The sequence below is a fragment of the Macaca nemestrina genome, chromosome 6 (assembly GCF_043159975.1).
Source record: "Macaca nemestrina isolate mMacNem1 chromosome 6, mMacNem.hap1, whole genome shotgun sequence".
Lineage (NCBI taxonomy): Eukaryota > Metazoa > Chordata > Mammalia > Primates > Cercopithecidae > Macaca > Macaca nemestrina.
Window position 1 is genome coordinate 12,376,909 of NC_092130.1, and position 18,585 is coordinate 12,395,493.

Consider the following 18,585-nt stretch of genomic DNA (forward strand, 5'->3'; position numbering starts at 1 on the left):
GCCAATTATTGACTTGTTCTCGCAAAGGATTTTACTTGGCTTGACGTATCAGTAGCAATCAGTGATGAACTGTCAAGCAAACTTGCTCACTGCCTTAACCACCCAAGATTCTGACTTGCTGCAACTGCCTCTGAGATTTCCTTTGATGCCTAGCACTATAGCCAGTTCAGATTATTATTTTTCTTCAGCCTGCTACCTTTCTAGAACTGGGGCTGAGAAAATCTGACACAGTTTGTAGGATTTCAGATATCTGGCAAGGTGCATTAGGCTTAGACTGGACACAAACCATCCCCATAAGAGTTCGAGTTAGTAGGCTAAGAATGACTTAGACTGACTTTTTTTTTTTCCTGTCTGTGTCTTTAAAAACGCAATGCATGATGTCAAAATTGCTGCATTTAAAGCACAATATAATACCTACCTTTAAAATTGGCAAAGTTTTAGAAACAATAATATTACATTTATGCAAGTGTTCAAGTAAATAAAATGGGCATTTCCACAATGCTGCTGGTGAGTAGGAGTGTGATTGGTACACATTTTCGGAAGGAAAATTTGGGAATATAAATAAAATCCTTAAGGGTTTATTTTCAAGACAAGCATTGAGGATACACATGAAGACCAGTCACCAGGGCAGGCCTCATAACATTTTATGTTTAAGTCATTAGGGATCTTCATTGATATTTCTGGTGCTCCTTCCAGGGGACACCATCCAATGGTACTTCCTCTTCCACTAAAGTTACGATGTGACTGCTTTGGTTGACATGAGAAGGGCTTAAATGATATGTGTGACTTGCAAGCAGAGTTCTGTAGGAATTGGTACACAATTCTGCATCTACTCCTTTCTTTGTTCCTGATAGTAGAAGTTTCATAGGTCTGTGTCCGTGAATGAGGTTGACATTGAGCAAAGGCCTCGTTAACCTAAGAGGGACATGTGAAGCAGGGTTTTCTAACCTCAGCACTGTTAGCATTTGAAGATAGTGTTAATTCTTTGTGTTGGGGCTTCCCTGTGCACTGCAGGGTGTTTACAGCATCCTTGGCCTCTATCCACTAGGTACTAGCAGCAACCTCCTCCCAGCATACCAGAACTATTTCCAGGCGTTGTTAAATGTTTCCAGGGTGGGAGTGGTGGCAGGGCAAAATCACACCTGTTTGAGAGCCACTAATGGTGTAGCATAAACAAGAAGGAAAAAAAACACCTTTGTTCTTTGAAGCTACCATTATTCCAAGGTTCTTTTTTTTTTCCCACTGCAATGGATGTGCTTTATTATAGCAAAAATAATACATAAGCATTTAGCAAAAGGGGGCTGCTTTATATTAGGAGTGTTTTTACTTTTTCCTTTTGTTTCTCTGTTTCTGAAACTTCTGCAATGAAATGTAGTTTTTTTCTTTAGAAAGAAGAAAAAAACTAGAAAATTAATTTATTAAAAAATCGATATTTGCATAATTGCCTATCTATATACAGGATTTGCTAGGGCTATACGGAAATTCTAAGTATAATAGAACACTCATATATTATAGCTTTCTATTGTGCTTTAGTTTACAAAGGGTTTTCCCATCTTACCTTTGTTGTTACTGTATAATTACAACAAAGTATTATGAAGCAGATTACATAGGTAGAAAAGGAAACTGAAGCTAAGAGAAGTTAAGGGATATGCTCAAGGTCCCCTGGTTAATGTGTGGCAGAGTCTACATTCTCGACTTTTTCTCCTATGCCATGTTTTCTCTGTATCTCTATAAAAAGCCAGTTTCAAAAAGTCAACTGGGACAGACTCTGATTCTTGGGAAATTTAAGCAGGTATGTAATATCCTTGGACAAGGATACTAAACCTTGTAGGCTCTTGGTCAGAGCATGGCACTCAATAAAATTTAAACAACCATTTCATGTAGCACAGCCAATAGAATTTCATATTCTTCCCCCACCCCACCTCTTTCACTTTCTCTTTTTCCAGCTCAAATGAGTCACCTTGGCTAGACTGCCAATCCCCATAGAACTTATGTTCCTTGATAGGATATACCAATAAAAATGAGAAATTCTATAATGGTTCGAGACGTCAGTCGCCTATCCCCGCAAAGAGCTAAGCACTGTCTCCTTGAGGAAATGTATCTCATCAAATGGACATGAATGCATGTAATGACAGCAAATGAATGTGAGAATACATACGGAATCTTTTTCTTTCTTTCTTTCTTTTTTGAAAACAGCGCCCCTATATTGTACCTGTCTTGTGAATTTCTAAGCATCGGCACGGTGCCTTGCTTACTTGACCCCTCAACACACAGTGAACTTTCAAACTGGCAGCTGGACTGAAACCTCAGCACACATCAGCCCATGCCTATTCATTTCCCTTCCCTTGAAATGTGCGATGGGGCTGTCTCTGGAGTGGAGCTATTTTGAGAGGACAATCACTAGAACAATCACAGTCTAGGCAGGAGATGGACAGTGCAGCATAGCCACAAAGGAAGAAAAGACATTGTCATTGAGGATTTGAGTCCTGAATGTCAGAACAGCAGGGAAGCACGGTAAAGTATGTTTCTGCCTGCTGTCCACTGCCACTCAGTTACAGAGAGTTACCAACTTGACTTGCCATGATCATTGGCTTTTCCATGATTCTGGTTTCCTGCAGCATGCAAGAGAAGAGGGCAAGCAGAGTTTTGGGGGTAATGTGGGGAAGAAGCAGTTTTCTTAGCAAAGCTCTTTGCATGCAACTGGCTGAGAGGAAAGTTATGCTCAGCTATGCCCGGAGGCATGCTCACACTTACCTCAATAATGCCGATAAGTAGATTTCACTACTATAAATCCTTCATTTTGCTACGGGAGAATCAATGGAGCCTGAAGGTCAAGGACACCACCTAACAATTTGCGTAATTTCTCAGAGCAGCACCCTGCAGCCTGGCCAGAAGCTACAGAAATGCGCCAGGGATTCCTTTCAGCTGAATTCCTCTCCTTGTCTTGATGAGAATCTCTTTGAAGAGCAGATATGATTTCTGTTATCAAGAGTTCTGCTTGGTCAGGGGTTATGTTAACTCATCTCCAAATAATCAGTGTCTAGTCCTATAAATATTTTTTCTAGGTGGATGGATGGATGGATGGAGGACTCATTGATTACCACGTTACATATTGGTCCCTATAGCACGGGCTGTGTATGATCATAAAAATCTACACAGCTTTCCCTGCTCAAAAAAGAAATAGTCCTTTTAGTTCTTATATTGATCATTTTAGGCTATAAAGATGGGATTGCAAATCAGTTTCATCCTGAGAGTCAACAATGGTCGATTGGTAGTGGCTGCCTTGAGAGTTATATGGGAGCTATGTGTGCACTGGGCTCAGTAAGGAAAAGTGCTGCCATTGATTAGCAATGTCTGCTATGAGCTAAAGGTAAAGAAATTGTAGCCTGACTACTTTGCATTTGCCAATGGTTTTTTTTTTTAGTTTTAAGTTCTTCCAGTTGAATTTTCTAGATGAATTGCCTTTCCAACACATTTCAAAGTCAGCTTTGACTGGATATATGCATGTTTTGAGTTTTTTCCTAATGTACCTTATGTTCTTCCTGGATTTGAGGGCAAACGAGGCAGGAAAAACCAACTTGTTTTTTTCACAGGATATACAATTCTTATTGGAAAAGAAAACCAAACTAGGTAGGTGTTAATTTACCCCAGGTGTTATGTATAATAATAGAACTTCTACCAGAACAAATTAAGGGAAGAATGAGAGAAAAAATAATGAAATCCATAATGTAATCCAATCTCTTCATTTCCAAGGCTGTGAATAATCTCACTTTCATAGCGCCAAGGACTTCCCAAGGAACTTAGTACAGGGAAGCCACAGAGAAACATCTGCTGAATTTTGGTTTATGTTACATTATTCTTTCATATATAGTGAGATGTCTCCCAGTGATATTTTAACAAATTAATCCAATAACCAGAACATCTGAACAGAAAGTACCAATGATTAACCCCTAAACCTATTTAAGCTGTTTTCATCAGGTTGGGATATTAGCATTTATTTTTTGGAGATAAAATTCACAGGACACTGTGAATAACTGTAAGGTAGCTTTTGTGATTTTACAATGCCGTGGTTTGAGTGTATTCACTATGTTGGGTAAACCATCAACTCATTTCAGGCCATTACTATCACCACCCCCAAAAACCCCATGGCAGTCAGCCCCAATTCCCAGTTCCTGGCAACCACTAACCTCCTTTCTGTTTCTATATATTTGCTTATTCTGGACAATATACATAAATGGAATCATGCAATATGTGGCCTTTGGTATTGGCTTCTTTCACTTTGCATAGTGTTTCATCCATGTTGTGGCATATAACAATACTCCATTCCTTTCTATATCTGACTAATTTTCCATTGTGCGGCTATATCACATTCTGTTTAGTCATTCACCAGTTGGACATTTGGGTTGTTTCCATTCTTTGGTTATCATAAATAAGACTATGATGAACATCGATATATACATTTTTGTAAGAAGATGGTGTTTTCAATTTTCTCTGGGTATACACCTAGAAGTCAAATTGCTCAATCATATGGTAATTCTATGTTTAACTTTGTGAAAAACTCTTTTCCACAACAGCTGCACCATTTCTCATTCCCACCAGTAACGTACAAGGGTTCTCATTTCTCCACATTCTCGCCAACATTTTTATTATCCATCTTTTAATTATAGGCATTGTAGTGGGTGTGAAGTGGCATATATATATATATATACACACACACATATATATAAATATATATGCATATACACACACATATATAATTTTAAAAAAATGCTTGATTACATCAAACATGGTCATACCTGGGCATGAGACGGTGGAAGTCCTCTTCTTATGTAAACACCAAAGAGAGCATCCTTCCCGAGGGAGATGTTGAACTTTAAGAACTGGGGCTGACTGATGTGAATTTGTGACCTCCAAAACACCCCCGGTGGGACTTCTTGTGTTACCCGCCGACCCACTTCTGCTTCACCACTGTCTATGCTGCTGTTTTTCAATGACCAGGGCACTGAAAAAAAAAAGAAAAAAAAAAAAAAGGAATAAATACCAGTCAGTGACGTGTATACATTAGTTTGCTCTGTATTTCTGTTTAATTACATGCCAGGTTTTTTTGTTTTTTTTTGTTTTTTTTTTTGTTTTTTTTTTTTTTTTTTTTTGCTGTTTTAATATTAAGATTAAACTCATGGCAAGTTTCTTTTTAAGTTACAGCTAAAACATTTAGGTTTCAAATAACAAAGCTATAAATGCACACCCCAGGGCATCTGAAATCTTGGCACAATGCTTTCTAAAATTATGTGATTACTCTTTACTGATCAAATATAATCAGATCTGGAGCCTGATAAATACATGTAAAGCTTCCAACTATCCCAAATGTGACTGGGATGTAAAAATTACCAACAGGGGAGGGGAGGGTGATGTTAATTTGGCACCAAATTTAATTCTTGTAGCCTTTCATTATTCTTTCTAGACACAAATACACTCTGACATTTTCAACAAAAATCAGCCCAGAATAAATAAAACAACTCAGTAGAAAATGAAGATTTGAAACTCAAGCAGATCTTGAGTTAGAGGGAGAAGTCTAAGAACCACAGGGAAACAGCATCTCTCCTTCATTGATATTAATGCATCTCTGTTGCATTATTTAAAATTGCTTATGTTGAAAATATTGGTTGCCCACACTCAGCATCCTTCAGAACTTTAATAATTGGAATTCCGAAAATATCTATTTTTAAAGTGGAGTTCTTAAAAACAATGAACCAGTCAGCACATCCTATATTCCACATGTGGTTTCTCTTGCAACCACAGGATTAAGGAAAAGCTGAGCGTGACTAGCAGTTGCCCAAGAAAAGCAAGTTAATTAATCGCTGAGAGCTTCATTTTCCTTATCTCTAAAATGGGGAAAAAAAATCTCATAGTATAAAAGTCATTTGTGATTCCTTCAAATTGATTTGAACTTGGTAAGAAATATAAAATAGTATTCTTCTCTATTCCTAAGAACTTCTGAGCCAACTGAAATCAAACAGAAAGAACTGAAGTCATTTTTGTTTTGAGGGGAGTCTTTTCATTTCTGGATCCCCAATCACTTTGGTGACCTTGTAGATTCAAAAATTTCTTCAGCTTGATGGGCCCAGGATGCTCCCCTCGACATTCTGTGAAGGACTAACTCTTCTAAAAATATTTATCTGTCATTTGGCCACCAGATATTGCAAAGGTTTCAGATAATCTGGAGAAATGATAAAATTGCTAAAGACTGGCCTAAATGGTGAGTGAACCTGTCTGACTCTGTCTCTTGGTCCCAGTTTCTCTATGTGTAAAATGGAGAGATGACACTTTTGGTTCTCTGAAGGTCTTTCATGTCTAAATTATAAAAGAAAACCACAGAGTGATTTGAAGATATAAAGTTTTTCCCTCTTATTTTCTTTAACATATGAGGTGATTGTTTTTTATGCAGCTCAATACAAAGCCAGCAGGGACTTAAAATAAAGCAAGAGAAACACTGGTTTGGATCTTAAGAATAACCCTTTGACCTCTAGGAAAATAAAAGTAGGGAATGAGGTCTGAAAGGGAGTTTGGAAGCTGCCTTCACATCTCATCTTTAAAAAGAAAATGAACAGCCAGAAGCCCTGAGTGGTTCAGACCTTCAGATGGGGACTAGATGGTTTATTTATCAAACATTCTGAACTTCTGTTTTGTTTTGTTTTGTTTGTTTTTTGAGACAGGATCTCGCTCTGCTGCCTAGGCTGTAGTGCAGTGGCACGATCTCAGCTCACTGCAGCCTTGACCTCCTGGGCTCAAATGATCCTCCTGCCTCAGCCCCCTCAAAGTAGCTGGGACTATAGGCATGGACCACCATGCCTGTCAGCTTAATTTTTTTTCCTTTTTTCTTTTTCCTTGTAGAGACAAGGTCTCACTATTGCCCAGGCACTGGTCTCAAACTCTTGGGCTCAAGTGATTCTTCAGCTTTGGCCTCCTAAAATGCGGAGATTACCTCTGTGAGCCACCACATCCAGCAGGAACTTTTAAACGTTGGCTAACCTTTCTAATGAATACTGATTACTTACCTGCAGGGGGAGGAATATGGCATCGTGTTTAAGAGCAGAGACTCTGGGCTGAGATTGCCATGGTTCAAATCCTAACTTTGATACCGGCTAAGTGTATCTTGCTGTGCTTCGGTGTCCTCATGTGTATAGATGGGACACTATTTATTTCACAGGATTGTTATAAGGTTTTACTGAGTTTAGGCTGTGTAAAGTTCTTAGAATAATTTCTGGCACAAAATAAGTATTGTTACCTGTAAAGTCCTAAGCCTAAACTGGGTGTTGTTTATTTGGGGGTTTTGCTGAAATAATGGCATGTCCAGGGCGAAACACTTGTTACCACAACAAGTTGAGCAGGAGCTCTCATTAGTATACACTGGAAACTAAATTTTACTTTAAAATGCTGCATTTGACACCCCTTCCTTGGGGAAGGGATATAATAAAAAGGAGCTGGTAAGGAAGGGACATAGTAAGAGAGCCGCCTGCGGAAGAAGAGTGTATGGGTCTCTGCTAGGTACCAAAAGAAACCCCAGCAATCAGCATGGCAACAAGTTAAAGAAATGCTTTATAAATACAAAAAGAAAACTTTAAAAACATGATTCATCTTTAACTTAATAAGCTGGGCTTTCCTTTATGTCTGTTGGGCTTTCCGGCATTGCTGGTTAATGACAGGATCTGAAAAAGAGGCAGGAAATCAGTACCCACGAGTGTTCTAATCTACTGTGGAAACCTAAATGGATCGTGATGTCAAGCCAGATGCAGATGCTGGAGATGTGCAAGGGAGCTTGTCTCCAGAGAGCAGCTGTTCTGGAAAATTCAGACAAGGAGCCCCAAAGCTTCGGTTCTTATAGCAGTGAGGTCCTCTTCCTTTACTACACCCTAGCTTCAGGACACTGAGTAAATTAGCTCCCACTACCAGCCAGCACAGGCTACTTCTCAGTAGTCACAGTGCCCCCTAGGGTTTTAGATTCTCCCTTCCTCATCCCATTCACTAAATAAAGGAGTGCACCTCGGGGATGACAGAAGTCAGAAGTCAGAAGTCAGACAGAACTGGGTTTGAATCCTGGCTCTGCTTCTTTCATGTTGTGTGACCTCTAGCAATTTGCTTAAACTCTCTGGATTTCCAGTAGCTTTTTCTGTAAAATGGGAACAATAGTTCTAACTGCCTTAGAGGGTGTGACAAGTAGAAGTACACAAAAGAGAGATTAGTATAGTGCCCAGCATGAAATAATAGTGCAATAATTGCTAAGTTCTTACATGGAATGAAAAAAAGGATGCAAAACTATGTGGGAAAGCATGTGGCTTTCTTTGCAGAGTAAGGAATTCTCTAAAAGACAAAAAAGAGTGTGTGCACATGTAATATACATGAATGTCTATGTGTCTATTTGTATATATCTAGCTCTCTATCAAGAGTCTAATTCTTCTGGAATAGACTCATTTATGGGAACAAGCTTAAAACTGGGAGTCATGGCCTGGTTCAGGTCAAGTGCACCTTCACACTAAAGCTGTACGTTCCTTTACAACACCACCCCAACCACTCTCCTCAGCCAGACAAATTGTTTTCTTTGTGTTTCTATAGCAATTACGCTTTTCTGCTGCCCACAGCAGCTGTTGTTAGGTATTTTACTTGACTTTGCATGCCTGCCTAAGTCTCTGTCTCTGGATACTGTGCTCCCTGAGGTCAGGCAGAGATGCAGATTCATCTCTAGGTTCTCTAAGCTTTGCACCTGGCAACTGTAAGTGATTTATAAATGCTTATTGAACTGGATCAAACTATACAAACCCATCTGGTGGGGTATTGTAACCAAACCCCTGTGATGACAGGGTAAAGTGAGAGCCTTAACAAAGATTTACTTCGAAAATCTACATGCGTAAGGAAAATGGATATGCTGTCATCAAGAATAGGCCAAGGGATACATCCTGTCATGCATGACTCAGCAAGTTTGGAGCACAGGCGCACAGCTCCACTTATTATGTAATCATGCCACATGAGGTGCATTAGGTAACCACTCACGTGAGCTCATGCTTGGCTGGGAGCTACTGCTGCCTGTAAAAGGTATAACTACCCTGCTGATGCTGTACATACAGCTTGCACCCAGGCTCGCACCCAGACTCACTCGTGCCTGGAGAGAGAGAGTAAAGCCGTGTTGAAACTGTCTATGATTCTTCGAGTGCTCTTCCAGCTACCCCCCACTCTCCCATTGACTCCCTTCAGACCTCAGTTAGAACCTGACTACATGTAAACTGAATTTTATTTATTAAATAAAATAACCTTTTGGAAGCTCTATATGAAATTTACTATTGAAAGAACTTTTCTTGTGGATCCTTTTGAAGAGTCATGAGTAAATGCTTAATTTGCCTTTTGTGTAAAATCTTACAACAAACAGACTGGGAGAGGTGTGATACAGGGAGAAAATCCTTAGATTAAGAACCAAAAGTCAAGAGTCCTAGTCATGACTTAATGACTTTGAAATGTTTGTGGAAGGAACAGGTATAAATGAACGATTCTGTTGAAGTTCCATCCTTGTTACTAAGCATCTAGCTAGTTTTAGGCAGGTGTATTACTCAAAGTCTCAATGTCCATATCTATATAAGAGTGGCTTGGACCCAAAGATATCTTAAATGGCATTCCTCATTAGCCTATTGTGGTCTCTAGAGTGGGTCAGGAGGATCACTGCTGGGTATATGCTATGAAGAAGTGCGAGTGTGTGTGTGTGTGTGAGTGCGCGTGCGCGTGGCGAGGGGACAGGGTAGGGGTTTGGCAGGAGGGAGGAGGAATTATTAGAAAGCTTTTAGGCTTTGTTGATTAACAGGTGACTTCACTTTCACAAGCTTGATTTATTTAACAGAAGATATCCATATTGTTAAACAAGCTAGTGTTTGCTTTCAAATTAAGTTCTTCAGGTGTGTAACTGAATTACACTTTTGCAAAGAGGAGTTTTCACTTTTTACTCAAATATATGTACATATATATATTTTTACATGAAGTCTTTCTTTCTCTCTCTCTATATATACAGTCATGAGTCACTTAACAACAGGGATACATTCTGAGGAGTACATTCTTAGGCAATTTCATAGTTGTGTAAGTATACTCACACAAACCTAGATGATGTAGCTTATTACATACGTAGGCTATATGGTATAGCCTACTGCTCCTAGGTTATAAACGTGTACAGCATGTTACTATATTGAATACTGCAGGCAACTGTAACTCAGTGGTACTTGTGTATCTAAACATAGAAAAGACAGTAAAAAATATGGTATGAGAGATAAAAAAAAGAATGGTACACCTGTATAGGACACATACCATGAATGGAATTTGCAGGACTGGAAGTTGCTTTGGTTAAGTCAGTGAGTGAGCGGTGAGTGAATGTGAAGGGCTAGGACATTACTGTACACTACTTTTGACCTTGTAAATACTATAGACTTAGGCTACACTAAATTAATAAAAAAGTAACTATACTATAACATTATGACAGCTAAGATGTTGCTAGGTGATAGGAATTTATAGAATTATAATCTTATGGGACCAGTGCTGAATGTGTGGCCAGTCGTTGACTGAAACACTGTTTTGCCATGCATGACTATAATCTACAGGTCTTATTCAAATTTGTCAGTTGTTACAGAAATATTCATGATAGCAAAAGAAAAGTTTTTAAATATACTTTTAAAAAATCTTGAAAATGAGTGTGTATAATTTTTGTAATTTTAAAAACAATGAAAAAGAGAAAAATGTACAAATACTTCCTCCAAAGAGATAAAAAGAAAAGGTGTTTTTCTGTAAATTGCTACAGCCAGTATGGGGAACCATCTCAGTGACTGTATTCCTGGAGGTCAAATTTCTGGGCCGATGTCCAGGAGGATGGATCTCTGTTGTTCTCTAAGGTCAAAGAGAGCAGCATCAAAGCCATGCTGAGTCCCATGAAGGAGGACTTGAAGCTGGGCTTCCCTGAGTCACACCAGCTGTTCCAGGACCACCAATATGGTGAGTCCCTCACCTGACACCACTGAGAGGCAGGCAACAAGGAAACAAAGTAGTTAAGATTTCTATCTTTATTTTCAAATGTCTAATGCTTAGCTAGACATTTTAAGGTCTAGCTGAATATCCTCCTATTGAAAAGTTCTGAGGCCTTAAGGAGGCGACGTTGCCCCATGGAGCTAGTCAGCCTGGGTTTGAATCCCAGCTCTGACAGCTACCAGCTGTGTGCCTTTGGGCTAATCACCAGCCCTCTCTGAGTCCGTCTACTCATCTGTATGTTGGGGTGCTTCTGCATGTTGTACCTAACTTGTAGGTACTTCTGCATCTTTCTATCCTGTCTGTTGCGGTGCTACCTAAAAACAGGTGTAACTACTTTTTTTTCGGATGGGTGGGGGGTAAATTTGTGATGGCGTAATAAAAAACATAGGCTGCCTACTGTAGGCACTATTGATGAAAGAGGGACAATGGGTGGAGTGGGCCTTAATAAAACTGGCAGTCATTTTCCAGAGCAGCTGAAATCAATATACAGTGAGTGGCCGGTACGTCTGCAGACTGGGAGGGGCAGACAACAGGTCACATGTATTAAGATACGATGATCAGAGAAAACTGCATCACCAGTGCATTCTCTGCAAATTGCTGCTGTTGGTGTGTGGTCTAGCTGCTTCTCACATGGGCAACCCTGTGCAGTCTGCTTTATTGAAAAGCAACCAGATTTTATTTACTTAACAATGATTAAGAAATGTCCTAAGCAATGTTGGGTGGGCCATACATTCATACTTCCATGCAATAAATATTTATCAAGCATTGACTATAATCATAGGTATTCTTTGGTCAACATCAGAGTTGGGGTGTATGTTGTATTTCCATTATCTCTTATCTAGGCAGCCTGTTGTCCAGGGTCCTGTGAATACACTTTGAGATTGAATTAGCGGCATCAAGAGAAGAGGCATTAAACAGCATCCTGTAATCATTCTGTGAGATCTCACTGGTATCCTTGGGTTCTAGGCAATGACTGGGCCTGGCATCCTGGCATGCAGGACCCAGTCCAGTTCATGTCTCCCAGAGCTGGGGCTTCCATGGCAAATCTTTCAGTCTATCCAAGAGCTGCACAATGAAAAGTGTAGATGATGATCATTTTGCCCTAAGAAGCATGTGCGTAAGATACAATGGTTCTGGCTAGTTCATCTTTGGCTTAGAGATGAGATTTCTGGGTTTTTAGAGGCAACATTCTAGATCAATTTTACAGGATAGTCCAACTCTATAACTCCACGGAAGATTGCTCATGTAAATGTGAAACTATTACCTATATCTGAAACATGTAACTAAAATTTCAACCAGTGAAATAAGACTGATGTTGAGCAAAACGACAGCCTTCCATAGCCACATTAGGAGCTAATCATTTCAGAAAATGTTGCCATAATTCATTTACAGAAACAGCGAAACTATTCCCCAAACAAGTGATAAAGGGAATGGACTCATAGTCATACCAGGGAAATGAAGCCGCATATTAATACTTCCTAACTTAACCGAACTCCGGAGGCACCTCGGCATAAATCTGCCTTGCAGATTATTCCGCCTCACATATTTTTATCTATTGCAAATAAAATTGAATTCAGAATATTGCTACAGTCATTACACCTCGTTTCCATTTATTTGGGAATCAGGACAACCATCTGAGGGTTCCGTTTAACCAACAGATAAGTGAAAAGATTCTTCCAAGGACCTTAGATTCACTGCCCAAGAATACAGCTCATCCGAGACATCAGCAACCCATCAGCCTTCACCCTGCTGCTGGCTGGCTATACTTCAGGAATGTAATTCCATCCTGAAAGTCACTGCTTCTGTGATGGTGTTCACAACATCACACAATAATGACTTTTAGAAAATGTTTAGCTCTTGGGACTACATGTGGCTTTCACATCTTTTGAAATTTCAATTCATTGCATTAGATAAAAATAGTCAACTCTTTGCCGCTGGGAATGTTAACAAGTATTTACACCTATGACTCTCCAGGTGAACTTGCTCCTGCATTAATATTTAGTTTAGTTTACTGTTATTGACAGTAGCTAAAATTTATTGAGTGGCTGCTAATCACCATGTAATCTCCTGATACTCTTACAATTTTTCCTGTTTTTCAGATGAGAGAACTGAGGTTCATGGAAGATAAGTGACTTACCTAGGGTCATACAGCTTTTTACTGGTAGATCTGTAATCAAAACCCACAACTGACAGACACTAAAACCTATGTGGCTCACCCCTGTGCTGACTGCATTAAGGCCCACAGTCATCCCTTGGTATCCACAGGGTATGGATTCCAGGACGCCTGTGGATACCGAAATCTGTAAATGCTCAAGCCCCTTATATAAAATAGTGTAGTATTTTCACATAACCTATGTACATCCTTCTCTATAATTCAAATGATCTCTAGATTACTTATAATACCTAATACAATGTAAATGATATGTAAATAGTTCTTATACTATCATTTTTATTTGCATTTTTTGTATTATTATTATTCCAAATATTTTCAATCCGAGGTTGGTTGAATCTGTGGATACCTGTGGGTATGAAGGGCCAACTGTATATCAGAGGTATACCAGAGGTGCATACTTAGAGATCACAGACCAGATATCTGGGTGTAGAAGTCAATTCAGAAAGAGAAGTGTGGCCAATGAAGATATGGGAAAATGGACGGAAAGGGAAATTGGATTTCATTATTAATGCCCATGTCAAGTCACCATGATGCTATGTACAACAGAAACTATGCAATTTAGCATGGGGCTATGGATGGCAATCAAAAGCAAAAGTCCACCAGTATAAGTGCATGTAAGTTGTACCCATCCGCAACAATGGAGAACAGCATGGCCTCCTAAAGGAGGGGAGTTGTTGGGTTGGTAATTAGGATGTTGGTATATTTGCCAGTAGACGTGCAGTAATGGGGTGTTTGGCTCAAACATAATGACCCTTTGCCCTTCTGGGAACTTCACCGACTTTGGAAAAGCCCCATATAGGGAAGTGATCATTTCAAAACCCTGGGCTGTGTTCATTGAGAGGCTGATGAGAGCCAGCGGAAGAATTTACCAACCTCCCTGCTAATCTGGCTCCTAGTACCATGCATTAAGCCAACTAGTAAAAATCATTATGAAGTTTTTGCTGAAAGGGCAAGTGTAGAAAAACATGTTTCTAAACAGAATAACAGTCTTTGCCATTTTTTTCCAACTTGCATACCATCTGGAAATTCTAATTTTTTTTTCAAAGGGTAGGAAGGAAATGTGCTCCAGGCACAAATAAATGTTTACAGCTGAGTTATAAACCGAGAATGGTAGGGCTTAAAACAGACAGGCTGGCAGTGATGGAACTCAAGCTGCAGTGAGACAAATAATGCAGTGTGCAGGGGGCCAACTTGGTGTACACATTGGCCCTTTGGAATAGGAAGACTTGCTTGCTGCTGACCTCATCAAGCCACTGTTGGGAAGAAATCCTCATCTGGGGCTTGGTTAATTCTTAGAAGGTAAAGGAAAAGGTGAAGTGGTATTGTCTATCTTGATATTTTGAAGGCAGTCTTCACCTTAGTTTTATTTTATATATATACACACACACATATATGTATGTGTGTATATGTGTATATATATATATTTTGATATGGAGTCTCGCTCTGTCACCTAGCCTGGAGTGCAGTGGCATGATCTCGGCTCACTGCAAGTTTCGCCTCCTGGGTTCATGCCATTCTCCTGCCTCAGTCTCCTGACTCTCTCCTGGGTCTATAGGCACCTACCACCCCGCCTGGCTAATTTTTTTTATTTTTATTTTTTATTTTTAGTAGAGATGGGGACTCACCATGTTAGCCAGAATGGTCTTGATCTCCTGAGCTCATGATCGGCTTCCCAAAGTGCTGGTATTACAGGCGTGAGCCACTGCACCCGGCCTATTTTTATATTTTTAAAAATAGAGACGAGGTCTCACTTTGTTGCCCAGGCTGGTCTCGACCTCCTGGCCTTAAGTGATCCTGTCACTTTAGCACCCCAAAGTGTTGGGATTACAGGCATGAGTCATTGCACCTGGTTGGTCTTCACCTTTGGAAAATATACCCTCTCAAAAGATGTGACAGGCCATGGAAACTTGTTAAATGGACCAGCCGAGAGATGTAAAGATGACATCAGTGACAACAACTAAGACTCGTGGATCATTTATTACATGCCTGATGCCACATGCAGTGTTTTACAAGGGTCACATCATTTATGATGGACAGCAAGCTTATGAGGGAGTTGCATTTCACAGATGAGGAATTGGAGGTTGGGAGAGAACAAATGACCCGCTTACAGTCATACAGTTGCTAAGTGATGGTGCTGGTGTTTTTATCCACCAGACCAGCTCCAAAATCCTATATTATAGAGCATCTTCCAATGCAAATTTACCAACAGTATATTATAACTAGGGCTTGGTCAGGAAGGAAGAAGTGATGTTTTGGGAGTTTGATCTTCCTCTTCTGGTCTCCTATAACTTGGATAGTTACAGGGAAAGTTCTAGAAAAGTGGAAATGGGATTGGGAATGATACAGAGTGGTCATCAAACTTTTTTTTTTTTAAAGGGTCAGATGGTGAATATTTTAGGCTTTTTGGGCCATATAGTCTCTGTTGTACCCACTCAATTCCACCATTTTATTCTGAAAGTAGCCATAGACAACAGGTAGTAGTCATGGTGGTGCTCCATTAAAACTTGATTTATAAAAACAGGCAGCTGGCCAGATTTGGTCCATGAGATGTAGTTTGCTGACCCCTGATATAGAGGGCAACTTGAATCTAAAATGAGTGATAGGTTTTGAGAATGATCCATGCAGTTCTATACTTGAGAGTTTATTCTTTCTTAAAATCTGTGCACAAATTGGGTACGTATGATGTGCCCTTTAAAATCTCTTGTATACTTTTCCTGGGCCTGGCCAATCAAACTGAATTCCCTTATGTTATCTGACCAGGTCAGAATACTGTATTGAATCGTCTTTCTCAAGGCTTATCTAATCCCAGATCTACAGAGAAAGTTCTCCATGCCCTTGTAATGAAGATGTATGAGTTCATTCCTTTTAACATAGAAATACACACAAGATGGTGAGTGATTCTGGCAGACTGTGTGTTCCCTCTTCTTGATGTGAAAGCCAACAACCATTCATGTTAAGGTTTAATTGAAGGAGAGCGGAAGAAAGAAAAATAAGGCTCGAACAACAACAAATGGAAAAGGGAAAGGCAAAGACCAAAGAACGTACTCTCCCAACTAATTAATCAAGTGCTTTGTTTCCACTAACATATCAGAGTGTGTAGGCTGCCCTGTCTATTAGACTTGTTCCCAAACCTGAAGAATGTAAATACTACTAAAGACCAGGTAATGAAATCTCTATCGATGTGCCATCTTAAATGGGACTCACATGCCTGTGTTTTGCTTACATTTTAATTTGCTTCTGCTGGATACTTATCCAGTAATTGCTTAATGAGATTATCCTCCTTGGCAATGTGTGGTGTATCTTGATTAAAACATTGGAGTGAAGGAATATCGTATACCAAAAAAAGGAAGGGGTGTTATTTAATTAACTTATTGCCAATATATCTTGATTGTCTCTTTGAAACACTGGAAAAGTAGTCAATTGGAATTGATTCAGGTTATCTAAATGTATAGAATTGGGGAGTGGGGAGCCGGGAGGTCACTGGGTGTACAAATTCAAACCTAAGGTCACTTTTGATCAAAGAATTAGGCATGGGTGAGAAAATTGAAAACATTTTAGTCATTTTATAAGTCAGACCTTAAAACAACTTAAGAAGAGATCTGATCTCTTTTTAAGTTTCAAATTTTATTTCATCTCTAAGCAATTTTAAATTCTCACACTTTTTTCTTGAGTAGTCTATTGATAAAATTCACTGGACAATGATTTGGCAAACATTTTGTCTGTCTCTGCTGGGTACGGTGGCTCATGCCTGTAATCCTAGCACTTTGGGAGGCTGAGGCAGGAGGATTGCCTGAACTCAGGAGTTCACAACCAGCGTGGGCAACACGATGAAACTCCATCTCCATTAAAATACAAAAAATTAGTCAGGCGTGGCAGCACGCACCTGTAGTCCCAGCCACTCTGGAGGCTGAGGCAGGAGAATCGCTTGAACTGGGGAGGCGGAGGTTGCAGTGAGTCAAGATTGCGTCACTGCACTCCAGCCTGGGTGAGAGTGAGACTCTGTCTCAAAGAAAACAAAACAAAACAAAACAACAAAACAACATTTTGTCTGTCACATAACTTATTTGGAAAATATCTGAACTAGTAATGTTATATGACTTATACAACAACATTTTCAAAAGCATGTTGCACATAAGGGGAAAAATTCTGGTCTTTCCAAAGACACAATGGAAAGTGTTTCTTCATTTGTTAATTTAGAGACACATAACTCTTGTACTCTTAAGACTTGTTCTCTGGGTGTGCAATGCAAAAGCTGGTGGGGAGCAGAGGCAGAAATAGAGGCTTATCACAAATGGGAGGAGTGCTTGATCTTGACCTTAATTTATGGAGGCCAGTAGAGATAATAAATTCCCATTTATGAAGGACACTACTCAAAAAGCATTGGTATATAATTTCAGAATGCATACACATATAAACAATTTCTCTGTGCCCAATGATAGAATATGCATATTCATTTCACATGTGTATTCTGCATTCTTCTGAAGGGATGAGGTGCTGACTTGTAGATTAAAGGACATTTATGGATAAAACGTGATGGAGACCCCATAAAGCAGAGTTTCCAAGGGCAGCACTACTGTCATCTTGAAAGGAGATAATTCTTCATCACAGGGGGCTGTCCTGTGTATTATAGGTTGTTTAACAGCATCTCTGACCCCTATCCACTAGATGCCTGCCATGCTCCCTCCAACTGTGACAATCAAAATAGTCTTTAGACATTGCCAAATGTCCTCTAGGGGTGCAAAAATGCTATGGCTAAGAACCATTGCCCTAGAGAAAACTGAAGGAGCAGACAGTGTCAAGTACTGGAGGGGACCAGGTTTCAAATCTGAGGTCAATACATTTGGCTCTGGGCTTTTGGTCAGTTAAGGCAGAACATGGTCAGTTAAGGCAAAATATACTTTTCAGTTTTAGGTCTAGTTTAACTTACCCGATAATGGAAAGCATATAATTTCATCCTCAGATAAAACTTTTTCATGCTTACTTAAAGGTAATTTAGTGTTATGATTATGACAGATGAGTACAGCGATTCTTAAAGACTGGATAAAAAGACAAAAAAGTCATCCTCAAAGCATTAGGACAGCTCTGGGGAGAATAATTGAAGCAGCATTAGCATCTCAGGATGACTAATGTGCACCTCTGGGGGCAGATGATTTCTGGAATCTTCTCTGTGGAAAATGACTGCTTGAAGGAAAGCTCCAACCTCCTGCCCAAAGACACACAGGGCACAACTCGGAGTCCAAATTTGTACCTATTTGGGTAAGTTCCTCTAACCTTCTGGGCCCGAGCTTCTCAGAGACATTTTTCCTTCCTTTAAAGTTGTTAAAGTTACACAATGCTAAGCCTGGCATGCAATAGATGCCTAA

General features: G+C 39.7%; 1 protein-coding gene across 19 annotated transcripts in view; it reads right to left on the reverse strand.

Moving 5' to 3' along the window:
* The window catches only part of LOC105480824 (teneurin transmembrane protein 2), a 3,943,693-nt gene that overhangs the window by 201,755 nt on the left and 3,723,353 nt on the right, over positions 1 to 18,585 (reverse strand). For all 19 annotated transcript variants that reach the window (XM_071097760.1, XM_071097759.1, XM_071097767.1 and 16 more), the window contains one exon: positions 4,797 to 5,002. In XM_071097760.1, coding sequence (XP_070953861.1) covers positions 4,797 to 5,002 — 206 coding nt within the window. The remainder of the gene's footprint in view (positions 1 to 4,796; positions 5,003 to 18,585) is intronic.